This window comes from Glycine soja, chromosome 5 (genome assembly GCF_004193775.1).
Source record: "Glycine soja cultivar W05 chromosome 5, ASM419377v2, whole genome shotgun sequence".
In the NCBI taxonomy this organism is placed as follows: Eukaryota; Viridiplantae; Streptophyta; class Magnoliopsida; order Fabales; family Fabaceae; genus Glycine; species Glycine soja.
Window position 1 is genome coordinate 36742362 of NC_041006.1, and position 17266 is coordinate 36759627.

The 17266-nt window shown below is 28.3% G+C and overlaps 2 protein-coding genes across 2 annotated transcripts; both read left to right on the top strand.

Annotated features, from left to right (window-relative positions):
- The first annotated feature begins 2072 nt into the window (after positions 1–2072).
- Positions 2073–3826, top strand: LOC114412909 (probable polyamine transporter At3g13620). Its single transcript, XM_028377016.1, has one exon. The coding sequence runs from the start codon at positions 2228–2230 to the stop codon at positions 3674–3676; it is 1449 nt and encodes a 482-aa protein (XP_028232817.1). The 5' UTR covers positions 2073–2227; the 3' UTR covers positions 3677–3826.
- Positions 3827–15612: 11786 nt separating this feature from the next.
- Positions 15613–16952, top strand: LOC114412910 (F-box/kelch-repeat protein At1g15670-like). Its single transcript, XM_028377017.1, has one exon. It carries the CDS (start codon positions 15627–15629, stop codon positions 16782–16784), a length of 1158 nt encoding a protein of 385 aa, XP_028232818.1. The 5' UTR covers positions 15613–15626; the 3' UTR covers positions 16785–16952.
- Positions 16953–17266: the final 314 nt, after the last annotated feature.

Sequence of the window (17266 nt, forward strand, 5' to 3'; positions counted from 1 at the left end):
TTAGTATATTATTATTTCTAATATACAATTATTATTATGGTATTAATTTATATGTCGTGACTTAATTAATAATTTAAAAATATTTTTAGGAATGAAAATAAAAATATATAATTAACTTTAGAGACCAAAATATCAATAAGTAAGTGATTAAGTTTGAAAATTAAAAATTAAAATAATAATAAAATGTTAAATTTGCATATTAAATTTAAAAATCAACTTTAAACATGTAAACAATACATGACAATCCTTAGATCTCACATTATAACTGTATCATGCACACACACTTTAAATATAAAAGAAGGAGAATTAATGACATGTATTTTTTACATACTTAAAGATTAAATTTAAATTTTTTATCTTTCAATAATCTATCTATCAATACTTCACACTTTTAGGATCAAAATACATATTTAACAAAGATTTGGTTTGTTTTTGAAAGACAAGGTATGCACGCAATAACCTAAAGGGAATATTCTACGTAATGAATTAATATATTTAGAGGAGGCATATTAACTTCATTATATGTTCAAACCTAAATATGAACGTGGTTTATTCTGAACTCGAATTCGTGGGTTCAACTAACAAATTTAAATATTGGATATTTACAATGCCTTACAAGAAACAATTATAAATTAACTCCTATATATTTAATTCAACGTCCAAACCTAAATATTAAAGTGGTTTATTCAAAACTCGTGGATTAAAATAAAAATAAATAAATATTGGATATTGATATGATTATAATTCCTTAAGAGTAACAATTATATATTAACTCCTTTATATTTGATTCCATGTTCAAACCTAAATATTAAAGTGGTTTATTCGGGGTTAAACTAAAAAATAATAATTTGGATATGGATATGATTTAATTTATAATGCCTAACCAGAATTATATATTAACTCCTTTACATTTGATTCAATGTTCAAACCTAAATATTAAAGTGATTTATAGAAATTTAAAAAAAAAATCTTTATTAACGTGAGTCCCGTCCAAAAACTATGTACTGTTACAACACTAAGGAATAAGGTGCTACTATTGGTTCCAATAAAATTACTTTTGGACCCTATCAGTCAAAGGTAATTACCAAATTATCCTTCTTCACCCCATTTTGTACTCATGTTATCAGGTTTTTTTTTTCGTTTTCATGGTTAGATGGAATCATGATTCCATTGTGCGAAATTTCACACTTTTATTATAATTTTTTCTCTCCAAAAAAATACCAAATGGAAGTGATTTCGTTGTACATTTCTCTTTGTTCAAGAACAAAATCTAAACCAATTTATGATTTTGTTGTACAATTAATATCGTCATGTTTTAATCTCCTTATATAACAGAATCATAATTTTATTATTTATTTGTTTTTCCTTCCTAAAAAGTATTATAGTATTGTGTTTCTGCTACACAAGAAGAGGTGTAAATTTTTTGAGGAATTATAGGAACCAATAACAATTCCTCAAGCACAATCAAAGTAACCAAAACAAAGAATAAAATTAACAATAACATGAGAAGCTTCCTCAATGGACACACTTGTTTTTCCTCCTCCCCACTTAACCATTGCAAAGCACACACCAAACAAACTAGCCAAAAATCCCATATATTTCAACCATGTGAATTCCCAAATTGAGTGGGTTCACAATAAATGATTGAAGTAATTACAATGATGTGAATCAACCAAATCAATTGACATAAACCATCACATGATTCATGATTGGGTGAGTTTTAGGTGGTATTAAAAATTAAAAAAAAAAGGTATAGAATATAAAAAAACATTTAAACACAAAATAAAATTAAAATCATTTTTCCTGAAACAATTAGAACAACATGGCAGAGAAAATCATTTCTTCAATTTTATTTTTGATGAATATTTCTTCGGTTGTTACATAAAATGATCAAAATTATGCTCCATAAACACGTTCCAAGTTTGACGAAGTTCTTTAGTTAAAAAAAAAGTGTTCAACGAAATCGAAGCCCGGAATTAAGAATTTCCCCACAAGACCGGGACCAGCAATTAGAGTACACGTAAAGCTATCACGTATTCGCTTTGTTGGCTACGTTTGTAGTTGGATTATTACAGGCATAATATAAAACATGTTTGTGAATCATACGCAAAGGAAACAGCATGTAACCTTTTAAAAAAACAAATATTTTCAATTCCAACCCTTTGATTGGTATCTTCATCTTATAACTAGAATCTTGTTGTTGAATTCAATCATTCAATAACCCAACATGGAGGATTCTTCTCTCTACACTTCAACTCCAAGTTCCCAGCAGCAACATCTTCTAAACCATCCTAGAGAAGGGTCAGAGACAGAACAAGATGGTTCCAAGACAAAATCACACAAGAAGCTAGCACTTCTCCCTTTGGTTTTTCTGATCTATTTTGAGGTTGCTGGAGGCCCCTATGGTGAAGAGCCTTCAGTGGGTGCTGCAGGCCCTCTAATAGCCATCCTTGGCTTTGTGGTTTTCCCTTTCATTTGGAGCATTCCAGAGGCACTTCTCACTGCTGAATTGGCCACAACTTTCCCTGGCAATGGTGGGTTTGTGATATGGGCCAATGAAGCCTTTGGACCCTTCTGGGGCTCCCTCATGGGCTTCTGGAAGTTCTTCAGTGGGGTCATCAACTTAGCCTCATACCCGGTTCTCTGCATAAACTATCTCAAATTGGTAGTCCCAGCTTTATCTTCTGGCTTCCCTCGCTCTGTGTCTATTTTTCTCTCCACTTGTGTGTTGTCTTTTTTGAACTATTCTGGTTTGGCTATAGTGGGTTATACTGCAGTTGTTCTTGGTGTTTTTTCACTTTTGCCTTTTGTGTTGTTGTCTTTGTTTTCTTTGCCTAAAATTGACCCCAACAAGTGGCTAAGTTTTGGTCAAGAGGGTGTGGAGAATGATTGGACACTCTACTTCAACACCATCTTTTGGAACTTGAACTTTTGGGACAGTGCTAGCACTCTAGCTGGTGAAGTTGAAGAGCCTCATAAAACTTTCCCAAAGGCCTTGTTTTCTGCAGGGCTGCTTACTTGTTTGGGTTACATAATTCCCTTGTTGGCTGCCACTGGGGCTATGCCACTTGATCAACAAAGTTGGGTTGGAGGGTATTTTGCACATGTTGCTGGGGTCATTGCTGGGAATTGGTTGAAAATTTGGATGGAAATTGGTGCTGTTTTATCAATAATTGGGCTGTTTGAAGCCCAACTAAGCAGTGCTGCATACCAGCTTCTTGGTATGGCTGATTTGGGATTCATACCAAGAATTTTTGGAGAAAGGTCTAAGTGGTTTAACACTCCTTGGATGGCCATTTTGATCTCAACAGTTATAGCACTTGGCATGAGTTTCTTGACCTTCACAGAGATCATATCTACTGTGAATTTCTTGTACAGTTTGGGGATGCTTTTGGAGTTTGCAGCTTTCCTAAGGTTGAGGAGGAAATTCCCTGCTTTGAAAAGGCCATTTCAGGTTCCATTGGGGTTCTTTGGTTTGGTCATAATGTGCTTTGTACCATCTGTGCTTTTGGTGTATGTGATGAGTGTTGCTTCCAAAATTGTGTATGTGGCTAGTGCCTTCTTGACCTCTCTTGGGATTGCTTTATATTATTTCATGAATCTTTCTAAGTCTAGGAAGTGGCTTGAATTCAGCCGTGTGGGAGATAAATTGGGTGAAAATGATTATGTTTTGTAGAAGTTTGGTATGGTTGCTATTTTTTATGGAATCTTTGCCAAAAGTATTTGTTTGGGCTAGAAGAATCTTTGTTTGTACTGTGAATATATATTTCTGCGGGAGAAATTGGATTCTCCTCAGTCATTATGTTTTAAAGTATAAATATTGTCATGCAAATGTCTTGATGACGATTTAAAAACATGTTAATATTAAAATTAAAATAATTAATGAAGTATCAAATAATTGTAAAACTATGTAAAAAACTGTAAACATAATTTACTATTTATAAAAAATATTAAGTGTGATGAATTTAACAATTGATTTTGAGTATGCACCAAAGGAAATAGACATGTACCCAAAAAAAAAAAAAATTGAGTTAGTCCCTTTTGTCCTTTTTTGCTTTTCTCTCGTGTACTTACGAAATGCCTATTTGTAACGCTTAATTGCTTCCTCAAGTGGCCTTGGTACTGATGTTGTACGTTGAAGCTGAAAAGGAAAGGAAAAATGTGGACAATATTAATAATGTCGAGTAATTGACTTATATACACTGACAGTTGGGAAATATCTAATGTGTATATATATCTTCAATTTTGTTGAGACATATATTTAAAATTTCTAATATAATTTTAATATAAATATTCAATGCATTATTTATTGTATTATTAAATATAATATTTATTAAACTTAATAAATATAATTTAAAAATTAAATATATGAATTTTTATACAGTTCATATATTCTAAAAATAAATTTTTAAGGAATATTCTAAAAACATATTATTAAATAAAATCAATGCTTAATAAATTTAATACATCAATATATGCTAAATATATAAATTATTTTTATTGGTTTTTAAAAATTACACTATAAATATATTTAAATATGTTGTTATTCTTTTTAATTTGAATTAAGTTTATTTTTTATTCTTCAAATTTGAAATTGAAATTTTTAATTCCTGTAATTTAAAAAAAAAAATCCTGTGTAATGTATATATCAAACAAATTTAGCTTAGTCAAACTAATTTATAAGCTAAATAAAATAGCTTATAAACTATTAAAATGCCTTACCAGATATGTATCTTTGAGACACGCCAGACGTTATCCTTAAAGATCTATTTGTGACATGTAATGCTCATTTTCAGGATAAGTTTAACAAAATTAATTGCATGTAATAAAAAAATCACACGTTGAAGGGAGCAAGAAGTCCTAAAGCCCAATATATTCATGAGCACAGAGGAGAAAATCTATTAATTTGAACAACTAGCCCAATTCTCTCTCTCTTTCTCAAAAAAAAAAAGCTTCCACCAACAACCAAATAGTTTCATTTTGAGGGTTAATCATTCAATTGTTATTTAATCATAAATTATTATTTTAGATTATTTTAATATAATTATTTTAAAATTCAATTGAAAAAAAAAATGAATTGCGATTACATGATTGCACAATTCTTTTACAAGTACGTAACTTTTTTTTCTCATTTTAAAATATATGCAAAGATAATTCAAATAGTTATATAATAAGTTTTTTTCGTTTTGTAAATGAAATTCTATTTTTTATACTAATAAATAAAATATGAGTACTATTTTTTAATACAAGAGTTCCAAATAGTTATATTTGTACATGTAAATAATTTTAAAATTGACTTTTGTTTTCAAAATAAGCTTATAAGAATGTATAAAAATAATATTAAACCAACATTAGATTGACCTGAGTAAAATTAGGCTTGAACTATTTAAAGAAAATTACATATTTGAATATTGTGAATAGTAAAAATATTATTAGTAAAATAAAATTAAAAAAAAATTGAGGATTTTCGTATTATAAGTTGTTTTCTATTTTAAATAATTAAATCATCCTGGATAAATCTATTTAAAAAGATAAATATAATATTCAATATTTATGTTTTTATTCACAAAATTAGAACATAACACTTTATTTAATAAAAATTAATTTTCCTTCTACATAACTAATAAATATTAATTAGAATTATGTGAATAATAATTATATTATCTATTAATCTTTTAATATTATAATTTTATATTTCATTTTCAAAAAATTACTTCTGATAGTGATTAATATTAAAGAAGTGTGTTACTTTTTTCATGAGTGAATGTGAAATCGTATGGAAGTAGGCAAGTAAATCAAGGGAAAGGGATAACTCGTGACTAACAGCGTTATCCTTGGCTGGCTTTCGGTGGAAAGTAACGATCTTTCTTCTTCGGGAAATGATTGTTAGAGAAAAACAAAAGAAACAGAAAATGAAACAGTTTTTATTGTTTTAGAATTGTTTTAGAAAATGAAACAGAAAAAGAATGTGTTTAGTTTAGAAAATGAAATAGTTTTTGAATTAAAGTAGAAGGTAAAAAGAATAATCTCGTTAAAAAGTATATAATTTCTCTTCAATATTTTTTTAATATTATTTTTATTTTTTCTTTCAAACATATTCCTAGCGTGTATTTGATTTAGAAGAGAGAAATAAGAAAAAAATAAATTAAAGTAAAATATAAAAGATATGAATCTCACAAAATAAATTGTAAAATTTCTTTCTTAATTATATTATTTTTCTCCTTCGTACCAAACATGCATACAAGACATTGAAGATTGAACAAAGAAAAAGAAAGATAAAACGAAATAAATTATTCTGATTAAATATAATGTGAAATTTGTGGTGTATCTTATTTTCTTCTATAGATTGTGTACATGTTATTGACTATACAGTTTGAGCATGAAACCCCCTTCATTTTGGTCATCTTAAGCCCCCACAACTCAGGAACAAAAGGCTGAAAGGGTTTCACAAAAGCTTCATCATGGACATGCAAGTTGCGCAAATAGCTCTATTCTTGACTCAGATCAACATGCATATTCAAACTTATCCAATCCTTTATATGGAACCCGAAAAAGTTACCCCACTATCAACAAGATGAAGCCAAACATGGCAAGTTAGCTAGTGTCCCGTCCATTGCACTCACATTAAATTTCTATAACTATGAACATCCATTCCCTTCCATTTGTTATCAACTTTCAGAACTTCTCACTACCAAAAAAACTTTCAGAGTTTCTCTTTTGCCTTAACCTGCTATTAATCAAGTGGTTGATGCTCATAGTCATAGAAAACATAAAGAATCAAAATGGCCAACTTTTTCAATGCTCATATATATCTTCGGTTTTGAAATATTATATATAGGAACATTTAAAAGACAATTATAATTAGCCTGTTGGATTTGCTAACAAAATCTTTATACATTCATAATGTCATTAATTACCTACATGATAATGGTAAGGTTGATTTTAAGGTATTTGTCAATAAATTAAGAACTGAAAAGTTACTTAAATTTGAATAAATTGAAATACACCAATGACATGAAAAACATACAATATACTCAAACTATAAATTATAATATAATAAAAAAATTATTAATTTTTATAATAATTACTTTTGAGAATTTAATTTTTATACCACTATTGTTTTAAAGATCAATAAAAGAATTTCCGCACACCAAAAAGTTATCTTGTGCTTAGAGTAATAGACAAGTTTGGAATGAGAAAAAGAAATATCGATCAATTTTATTGATAATTAATTTTTGTTAGAGATCTGATTTATTATTTTTGGTGAATTTTCTCTTTTTAATTATGTTTTTTTCATCCATAAAAATCGAGTTCGAGATCTTACTTAAGGAGAGCAAGTTGATAAATATATTTATGTTGTATTATTAAACTTCATAAACAAACCTATTTTACTTTATTTATTAAATATATTTATGTTGTTTTATATATTTTTTTATTTTCTTTCTTGTCAAATAATCTACAAACCTATTTTAATGTTTTTTTCGTCGAGTTTAACAGACATGTATTATGTGTAAAATAATTATATTGTCAACTAATTAAAAATAATTTTTAATTACTTGTTATTATCAAAGTCCAAAAAATGTTTATACAGTAATTTATGATTAATAACAGTGTGAAAAATAATACACATACTATTTTTTCTTTTTCTTTTTTTCCCTTTATTTCCTTTCATCTTTTAAAACTAAATTAACATACCCTTAATATTCTTAAACACAACGTTTGACTCATGTGCATACAGTTCAATATTGGTATTATGAAGTTTAATTGGATTTGTCCTAGCCAACTAACGACGGTGCAGATGGAGGCTCTTGGCACATGAAAGAAGCAGCTAGCATAGCCAAACCAACTTGAAAAAGAAAAAATTCAAGGACAATTAAAGGAGGTAATTAAAGATATGAAGTACCAAATAATATACCGATTTTGCAATATTAACTACCCCACATTCTTCCAACCATGTGAATGAATGTTTTCAATTGATTTTGATTGAAAAGAGAGCTCTTTCTTTTCCTTTTCTGAAAGGATAAGGAGAACGTCCATGTCATATTTATTTTGATATATATATAAACTAAAAGTAATACATGCGTGGTGTATAAACCTTCAAATCCAAAGTGAAAAAGTAAAATGCTTCTAGAATTTTAAGGGATAAATATTTGCTTGTTTGTATTGTCGAAAAATTCAAAGGTCCTCCCATTGCACAGGGGAGGATCATACTAATTAATTAGATTAACAATCAGTCAAAGGTGGATTATATTATGCGAGTCTTGTACACCAGTGAGGGTGTGGTGTGACCGGTTGTAACCTGGTTTTTAACTTGTTAATTTTGCGAAAGTGCCCCATACTGTATTTTACATGTTTAGATACCAATTTTTTATAGGATAAAATACGTTTTGTTTGTATTTTTAGTCTCTTGTGAATTTTTTTTTAGTCTTTGATATTAATTTCAACAAAAAGAATAACCGATCGTAACATGTTTTTTTAACTTGTTAATTTTATAAAAGTGTCCCAAACTGCATTTTACAGTTTTAGATACCAATTTTTTATAGGGTATAATATGCTTTGATCTTTCGTTTTTTCTTGATTTTTTTTTAGTTTTTCATAATTTTTTTTTACTATTTTTAGTTCATCATAAGTTGCATAAAAAATATTCGCTTGACTTATCCAAATTTAATCTATAAATTATTGGAATTAAAATTCAAAAATTAAATAACTATGAAGTTTGGGAGGAGAAATTGAATAATTTGCATTTCACTAGGCCAATTTGACTCGATCTTGTACAAGCAAAACCATACATCATATTGACTTTTTTTGGTTAATGTCTTTATTAGATTTTGACCCCTGCAAAGCATGAGGTAAACAAAAAATTTGAGTGTATTTATTTGGATTTTATTAGTTTATTTAACTATAAAAATTGGTATAAACCTTTGTCAAAGAATAATAACTTTTACTTATTCTTACTTTGTATCATGCCATAATTTTTATCTTAAATGTGTTTACTTTGATAACTAAACAATTGAAAAATATTTAAAATATGAAAAACCACAAAAAATAATTAAATTGCAGATGTAGTATTTAACTTGTGCATGAACATATATAATTAAATTAAATTGTATATTTAAAGTTTGTGTTATTTTATTCAATGTGAGTACCCAAAATGTAAAAATAAGAATAAATAATTATCAAAGATTGTGATGCACTTGAATTTTATTTTTTATATAATTAATGTCACAAATTTATCTTAATTATAATTACATTTATTTCATAAAAAATAAACTATTAAGCAACTCTTACTAAAAATACGTTTAAAATATGTAAAATTATAATAAAATTAATATATTGAGCACATTATTTAACATGTTTAAATGTTATTTGCCCAGATAAAAAAAATAGACACAGAAAATTGACAAAAAAATATAATAAATTTTACTTGAACTTTATTTTTAATATTTAACTAATGTAAAAAATTTATTTTGAATGTTATTATCTTTATTTAATAGAAATGAATAATTAAATGACGTTTACTAATAATATGTTGCATAGTTATCAGACTTGGACCAGTTAGTAATTCAATTAGGTATTGAGTCAATGGATTAAGAATAAATCCATTAAGTCATCAATTAACATGTATGATTTGGTCTATATTAAAAAAAACATAACATTTAAACTTGTACATTTACTATTAAAGTTTAACCAAATTTAACATATTTAGAAATATGCTTATGAACTTGTTTAAAATTTTCAACATATAATATATTTTTTCGGAATTCAACACAATCTTAAAGTTGAAATTTTGAGCATGCAATATATTATTATCATCTATTTATTAAAATTATTATTTTGGTACACGAATAGACATAATCTAATACACATAGGTAAATTAGTCAAAAAAAAAAGTAATAATAACTTTATCATCTTAAATTTTAATATTCAGATATGTTTGATAAAAAAAAAGTAAGAAAACTTACAAATACTAAAAGTGTGAGATATAAATTAACTTTTTAATAAAAAATTAATGATCAATCAAATCAATTGAGTTATCAAAGTTAAATCACACTAAAATTAGGTCACTTACATTTCTAATTCAACATGTGGTTTAAATTGATTAGATGTCTAATTTTTAAGTCAATAGTTAATTTTCATCGATACGAGTCGAATTTAATAATTATAAAATTAAGAGATGTGATACTTTAAAACTTTTTTTTTGGAATTGATGCTTTACAACTTTTGAAATACAGTAATAACACCATAAATTTATTGTACATTTGATATATTTGGTTACATTTTTAATAATAACTTATTACCAATAATTATAAAATGTGTCCTTCACGAGTCAAGTTTTTTTTTTTAAAAAAAAAATTCCACTTTGTTTATGTCCACTAAATTTAATTAAACAAAAATTGAGTACGCGTGTACTCTAGCTAAAAGGCATGGAACATGCAATTTCGGAGTTTGTATTTTAAATTTTTTTGAGTTATAAATATAATAACTGCGAAAGAAAATGACACTATTAATTAGGTAGTATTTATTTTGTCAAGGTTCATTTTATATCTGGACAAAATTAAGTGTTGCATCGGTTAAAAATAATTTAAAAATAGAATATATATATATATATATATATATATATATATATATGAGATAGTTCTTATTTATTTTATATTTTAGATTAAAAAGAGAACGAAAAATAAAAGGATACAATTGAATAGAGTGGATTTTAGAGAGTTTCATTCTATTTTTCAAATTTAAAGAATGAAATATAATTTGATTCCATTTCTTTTTCTTCTACTAATGTAAACATTAGTTCAGTTTTTATGTATTATCATTATAAAAAATTATATTGTCAATTAATTAAAAATATTTTGTAAAATTATTATTTATAATATTTACAATTGAATCACAACATTCACACTATCAACAAAATTTTATTTAATTAAAAAAAATAAAGTTTGCATTTAAGTTCGTATTTTGTGAAAAAAAATCTTAAACATAGTTTCATATAAATTACTTCCTTATATACGACGATTAAGGTTTTGTACAGGTATTAAAAAATTAATTAATTTATTGAATTAGAAAAATTAGATGACATCCTAATATAATTTTTTATCTCTCTAATTAATGACTCATTTATTCTTTCCATTAAGTATTTATTAAAAATAACCTTAGAAAAATATTGAATATATCATTAATTTTACAAATAACATATATTTTGAAATAATTTTGTTTCTTTAAAATGTCATGTATTTTTGAAACGGAGGGAGTATTTTGCAATCAGTTCAGAGTTAATATAAGAAGTAAACGGCTGAACTATTATTCCATAACCACTCACCCTATGATTCACACTACTCCGATCACAAATGCTCCATTCCCCACTTTTTCGCTCAACCAGTCTCAAATCTTTGATGATTTCAAGTTTCCAAATCACACACATTCACTTTCACTTTCATCCTAATCTCTCTCTCTCTCTCTCCTCCCTCTTTCTGCTTCTATTACTACTTTCAACTCAATCTTCTATTTCTTTCTCACGTAATACGTTTCTGTTTACAAAAATCTTAAACTATATTTATATTTGTTACAAAGCACTAGATGTCCATATTGATGCATCTTTTTTTTTACATGCATCCTTTGTTAAGAGTTAATAATTATGTCATTTTTTAAGCAAGTGCGTTAAACATTATAGTTTTACGCGTCCTGATGATGTCATGAAAGTGTATTTATAATTAAAAAGACTCATTTAAGAAAATGGACGATGCTGATTTTACATGAAATGCAATCATTGCATGTAAACAGTTTTACAAATGATTTTTTTAAAGTAAAATCAAATCATGAAATAGGATATCTCTATTAAAATAATTTAATGGATTTCTAGTGATTAAGAGAATTTTATATAATTAGTTCGAACAGGAAGTCCATCGTGACGTTTCTGGCTCTCCTCTCTTCCCTCTGATATAGATTTGTTTTCCTTTCTGTTTTTTGTTTCTTGGCCATTCACTTTTGCATTTATCTGTTTAGAAAATACAACTATTGCATTGGGGTTTATGTACAAATTTCGTCATACCAATATATTAGCAAATTAATGGAGAGTGAATGGATAAGGTAATTGAGATTATCTTGTTTTGCACGTCACATCCTTCCACGTTAGATTTCAAAGTAATTGTGTTTAGCCACTACGCAATTTTTTAATCATTAATTAAAAAAAACTATAATTCTATCTTGGTAGTAACTCTTTTTAAACTATTAGCATTGCATATTTTATTAACTAAAAAACATTAAAGATTGAAAAATAAAAACAGATTAAACCCCTGATCAATCACACTTAATAATTGGTACTTAATCACAAAATTCATGGCACGAGTAATAATTTAATTGCATAAATACAATCCATAATTTGTGAATTTAATTTTGGTATGACAGTTTCTTTTAAAATTATAAAATTATTTATTTATTTTACTAATTGTACTAATGTGTCAGTGGGACCATAACATTTGTTCATAGAATTAGGAAGTTTACTCATGTATTTTAATTATGTTTTACATGAGTAACAAATTATGATATTATAACTTTAAATTTAGTATTTTTACAAGTCCATAAATTTATTATATATAATTTTGGACTAAAAATATTTATAAAAATACTTATATTTCTTTTAATCCAAAGAGAAAAAAACACATTAGAGCTTGACCCTGATAGATATCATATGTAAAACAATGTCTTATTTCACTCTCCTAATCCCTTATAATTGCATCACCACTTTAATCTTTCTTGCAAATAAATATAGCTAATGACTAATTTGATGATAAAACTTGTTTACTTGAGATTTTTTCCATTAAATTTAAATTGTAATGCTTCTGAAATAGTTATACATATTTTTTTTTTTATAGTTTTAAGTATTCAGATTCTACGTGAAATAATTATGTACAAATCATTTATAATTTTACGTATTTTCTTTCAATTTATCTTTTAAAATTCATTTAAATTTAGAATTCTTGTGAAATGCATGGATATTTGATAATTTAATTTTAGAATAAATATACATCAAATTATAATAATATATGGGTAATTAATTTTAAAAACATCATGACGTTTTAAAGGAAATATTAATTATACACCAAAAAATAAAATATTAATTAAAATTGAACTGTTTTTTTAATCAGAAAATTGAACTATTCTAAAACAAATATTTTTAATACGTAGAAATAAATTACACGAGCACAACACACAGATGTTTGTAAAATAATTTGTACGGATGGAGGATTTTGTTTTAGGAGGAAAAGAGGGTTTGAAACTCTTGCGTAATGAAAGGCTCATTTTTTCAAAATACAATCAAACATCAAATACATGTATTTTTAATTTTTCTCTCTGAATTCGACTCCTGCAAAGGTAGGTTAAATGAAATATATATTATTATTAATTAAAATAGCAATTAAGATTAAGATTGTGATATTATATTATTATTATTATTTTTTGAGGAAAATATTATGTTATTATTAAAGTATTCTCTTAATTTTCAATCTAACACATGTAATTTTTTTTAAAAAAAAATATTTCTCACTTGAGAAAAAAGTAAATATTATTTTTCCCTCTCTATATATATAATTATGAGATTAAAACCAAGACACGACACCCTGGATGTAGGGTTGGCCGGTTGGGCGCAGGGATATATTATTTTTGGGTTGTTTAATTATTTTTTGTTTGGAGAAAGACAAATCGACAAAGTTACATAGAAATATTGAAATTGTTATTGACTATTCTATTACTTCTCCTCGCTGTCTGATTAATTTTGGTTTCCCTGCACACGTATACATAATGCATCCTTATCCACCCCTCAGTTCAATTATCCACTTCTATGCTTTTGGCAGTTACAGTAATTAACAGGAAAACAAAAAAAGCAATGCATAATGGAATCTTTTGTCATTAACACTATATATATATATATAAAAGTTATGTACTTATTGACAGAGTAAGACAATTCTATATATATTATCATTTAATTATTAATCATTATACTGATCAGTTTGTTATTTTATAATAAATTATCTTTAAAATTATATTAATAATATTTTTTAATGAATTAATAGTGTGACAAATTTAAGCGGACAATACATGAATTTGTCTTTCAACGACTAAAATAGGATTTTTAAACTAAATACTCCTATAAGCTTCATTTATTTGTATAATAAGTTTCGCAGTTCCTAGGAGGAGAATCTCTCAATCTCCTTATAATTGCACTTGATAATTTAAAACCTTGTTTAAGCTTAAATTGAACCTCTTCATTTTTTTTAACTCAAGCAATGCGCGATAATTGCCAACAACATATGGGACGAATATCTATCCGAATTAATAGGTAAAGATCGAATGATAGGCCTGTGGAGTGCCCGTAATTTGGGTAAGGTGGTAGGGTTTTATCACTGCAAAATATTTATTAATTTTGTCCAGAAGTTGAATGACCTATCTTTAGTATATATATATATATATATATATATATATATATATATATATATATATATATATATATATATATATATATATATATGTTTTTTTATCTATAAAATCCAAACTTATCACCTTACTTAAGATATCTGGATCCATTTTAATTCAAACTAATGTGAATATCTATATATTTGAAAAAAAAAATACATATACAAAAAAGAGTTTGAGAAAGAAACTTGTCTAATGAGTCATAAATATAAGTTTACTATTTTTTACTTTTAAAAAAGGAACTAGATTGTTGTTGAGTCTTCATATATAATTTTGAAGTCATGAATTAAAAATTTACAATATAAGAGTTCAAAAATATTTGATAAAACTAATTAAGTTGTTAAATAATCTTTTACCTATGCAGTGATGCGTGCGGAGATGATGTGGATCATGTGTATGATTACAGAATAACCATAGTCATGAATGCCAACTTTTCTTTTGCATCAAAGATAAATATAAAATTAACAATAAATAAATAAATGACAAAAAAAAAACAAGAGGAAAACAAAGATTAATGATTCTATATTGAGTTTAAAACTACTTAGACATGAAACCATCCTCTGTAGTCTTCTTCACTTGTTATGAGTGCTTATTACTCATTACTTGTTACATACTTGTAATGTTATCATCAAACACGTGTATATATGAAAAACTATGTTATAAATAAATATATTTACAAATAAATACTTATCCGTCTATCGACAAAGCTTTTGAATTTTTTGATGTGCTGTTGATGTCAAATGTAGCAAAACAATGTGATGACTTTTTACTTAGGACAAAGAATGACCATTTGTATAATTATACATTTACTATAAATCTAAAATATAATTATATATTTTGATTTTTAATTATAATTTTAAATTTTAGAAATACTTATGTATTATATATGAATTATAAGTATACACCGATAAATATTTATCATATGTAATTTACATTGTTAAAATAATTAGTTAATGTGTCATCTATATATTATAGTATATCTCATCACCTGTTTACGAAATTTATTTTTCAAATTAGTTATCATAAATATAAAATAGAAAAATTAATGTAATAAAAAATGTATGATATAAATAGAAGTATAATTCATGATATTACATTTATATCATAATTTAGAAGGTGAGTAATAATAAATAAGATGAAAAAGTGAAAATATCTGAATGCACAGATGCCATTATCCGTGTGCGCCAACCAGTTGGATTATGATGACCTATCTAACGGCTTCTTTCTATCTCTATAAATGCTTAAAGCGCCACACACTCTCATTACTCACAGTGATGGATAATAATACTATCTCCGACTTGATCCAGTTCAACGATTTGATACCCAAGTTACCGAGCGAACTCGGACTCGAGTGCCTCACTCGTTTGCCCCACTCAGCGCACCGAGTCGCCCTCCGAGTCTGCAGCCAGTGGCACTGCCTCCTCCAAAGCGACGCGTTTTACTCCCACAGGAAGAAAACCGGCCACACCCGAAAAGTCACGTGCCTCGTTCAGGCGCGTGAGGATCAACCGCTTCAGGAGAAAAACAACGCTTCGGTTGCGTCGGTTTACGGGATAAGCGTGTTCGACCCGGAGAGCATGACATGGGACCGGGTCGACCCGGTTCCGGATTACCCGTCCGGGCTGCCGCTGTTCTGCCAGCTGGCGAGCTGCGACGGGAAGCTTGTGCTGATGGGAGGGTGGGACCCCGCAAGTTACGAGCCTCTGACGGCAGTGTTTGTGTACGATTTTCGCACGAGCGAGTGGCGGCGGGGGAAGGACATGCCGGAGAAGCGGTCTTTTTTCGCCATCGGGGCGGGGGTGGGCCGGGTTTATGTAGCGGGAGGGCATGATGAGAATAAGAACGCGCTGAGTACGGCGTGGGCTTATGACCCGAGGAGTGATGAATGGGCCGGGCTGGACCCGATGGGCCGAGAGAGGGACGAGTGCGAGGGGGTGGTGATTGGGGATGAGTTTTGGGTTGTGAGTGGTTATTCCACGGAGAGGCAAGGGATGTTCGATGGGTCGGCGGAGGTGTTGGATATCGGGTCGGGTGGGTGGAGGGAAGAAAACGGGTTTTGGGAAGAGGGTCAGTGTCCTCGGTCATGTGTTGGGGTAGGGAAAGATGGGAGATTGGTGAATTGGAGAGGTTGGGATCCGGGGCTGAGGGTTGGGGTATGTGGGGTTGCGGTTGGGTCCAGGGTTGTGTTGAGTGGATCCGATTACGAAGGTGCACCGCATGGGTTCTATTTGGTGGACAACCGTAAATTGACAAAGATAAATGTGCCTGAGGGTTTCTCTGGGTTTGTCCAATCGGGGTGCTGTGTTGAAATATAAGACACTTGTAAAGATGCTACACTACCCTTCCAGAAAACCCAAATCTGTGACTAATTTTGTTTTCTTTTGCTAAAATGGAGATTTGTGCTTTTGAATTTCCCATACAAATGTAAATAGTATATTTGTTTTGCTAATCGAAGGAAGCAACATTGAGATTATCCATAATAATACTAAGGGCCACTAAGATTGGACCACTATATATATAGTCTTATAAATGGACCACTTAATAATGAGCGGTTGATGGAAATCAAATGCGATGGTGAGTGTAAAAGATTGCTTCCGTAGCGAGTATAGTATTTTAGAGATTTGACGATCCGATCTGAGGTTGTGGGTGGCTGATGCCTAGGGTTCATTTAGGTTCTCTTGGGAGAGGCATGGGTGCCAGATGAGGGATTTTTTTTATTATTTTTAATTAAAAATAAAAATATAGTGGAGGTTAAAAATTCCCGCCAAATGTAAATTGAAGCGACAAAATTTACACA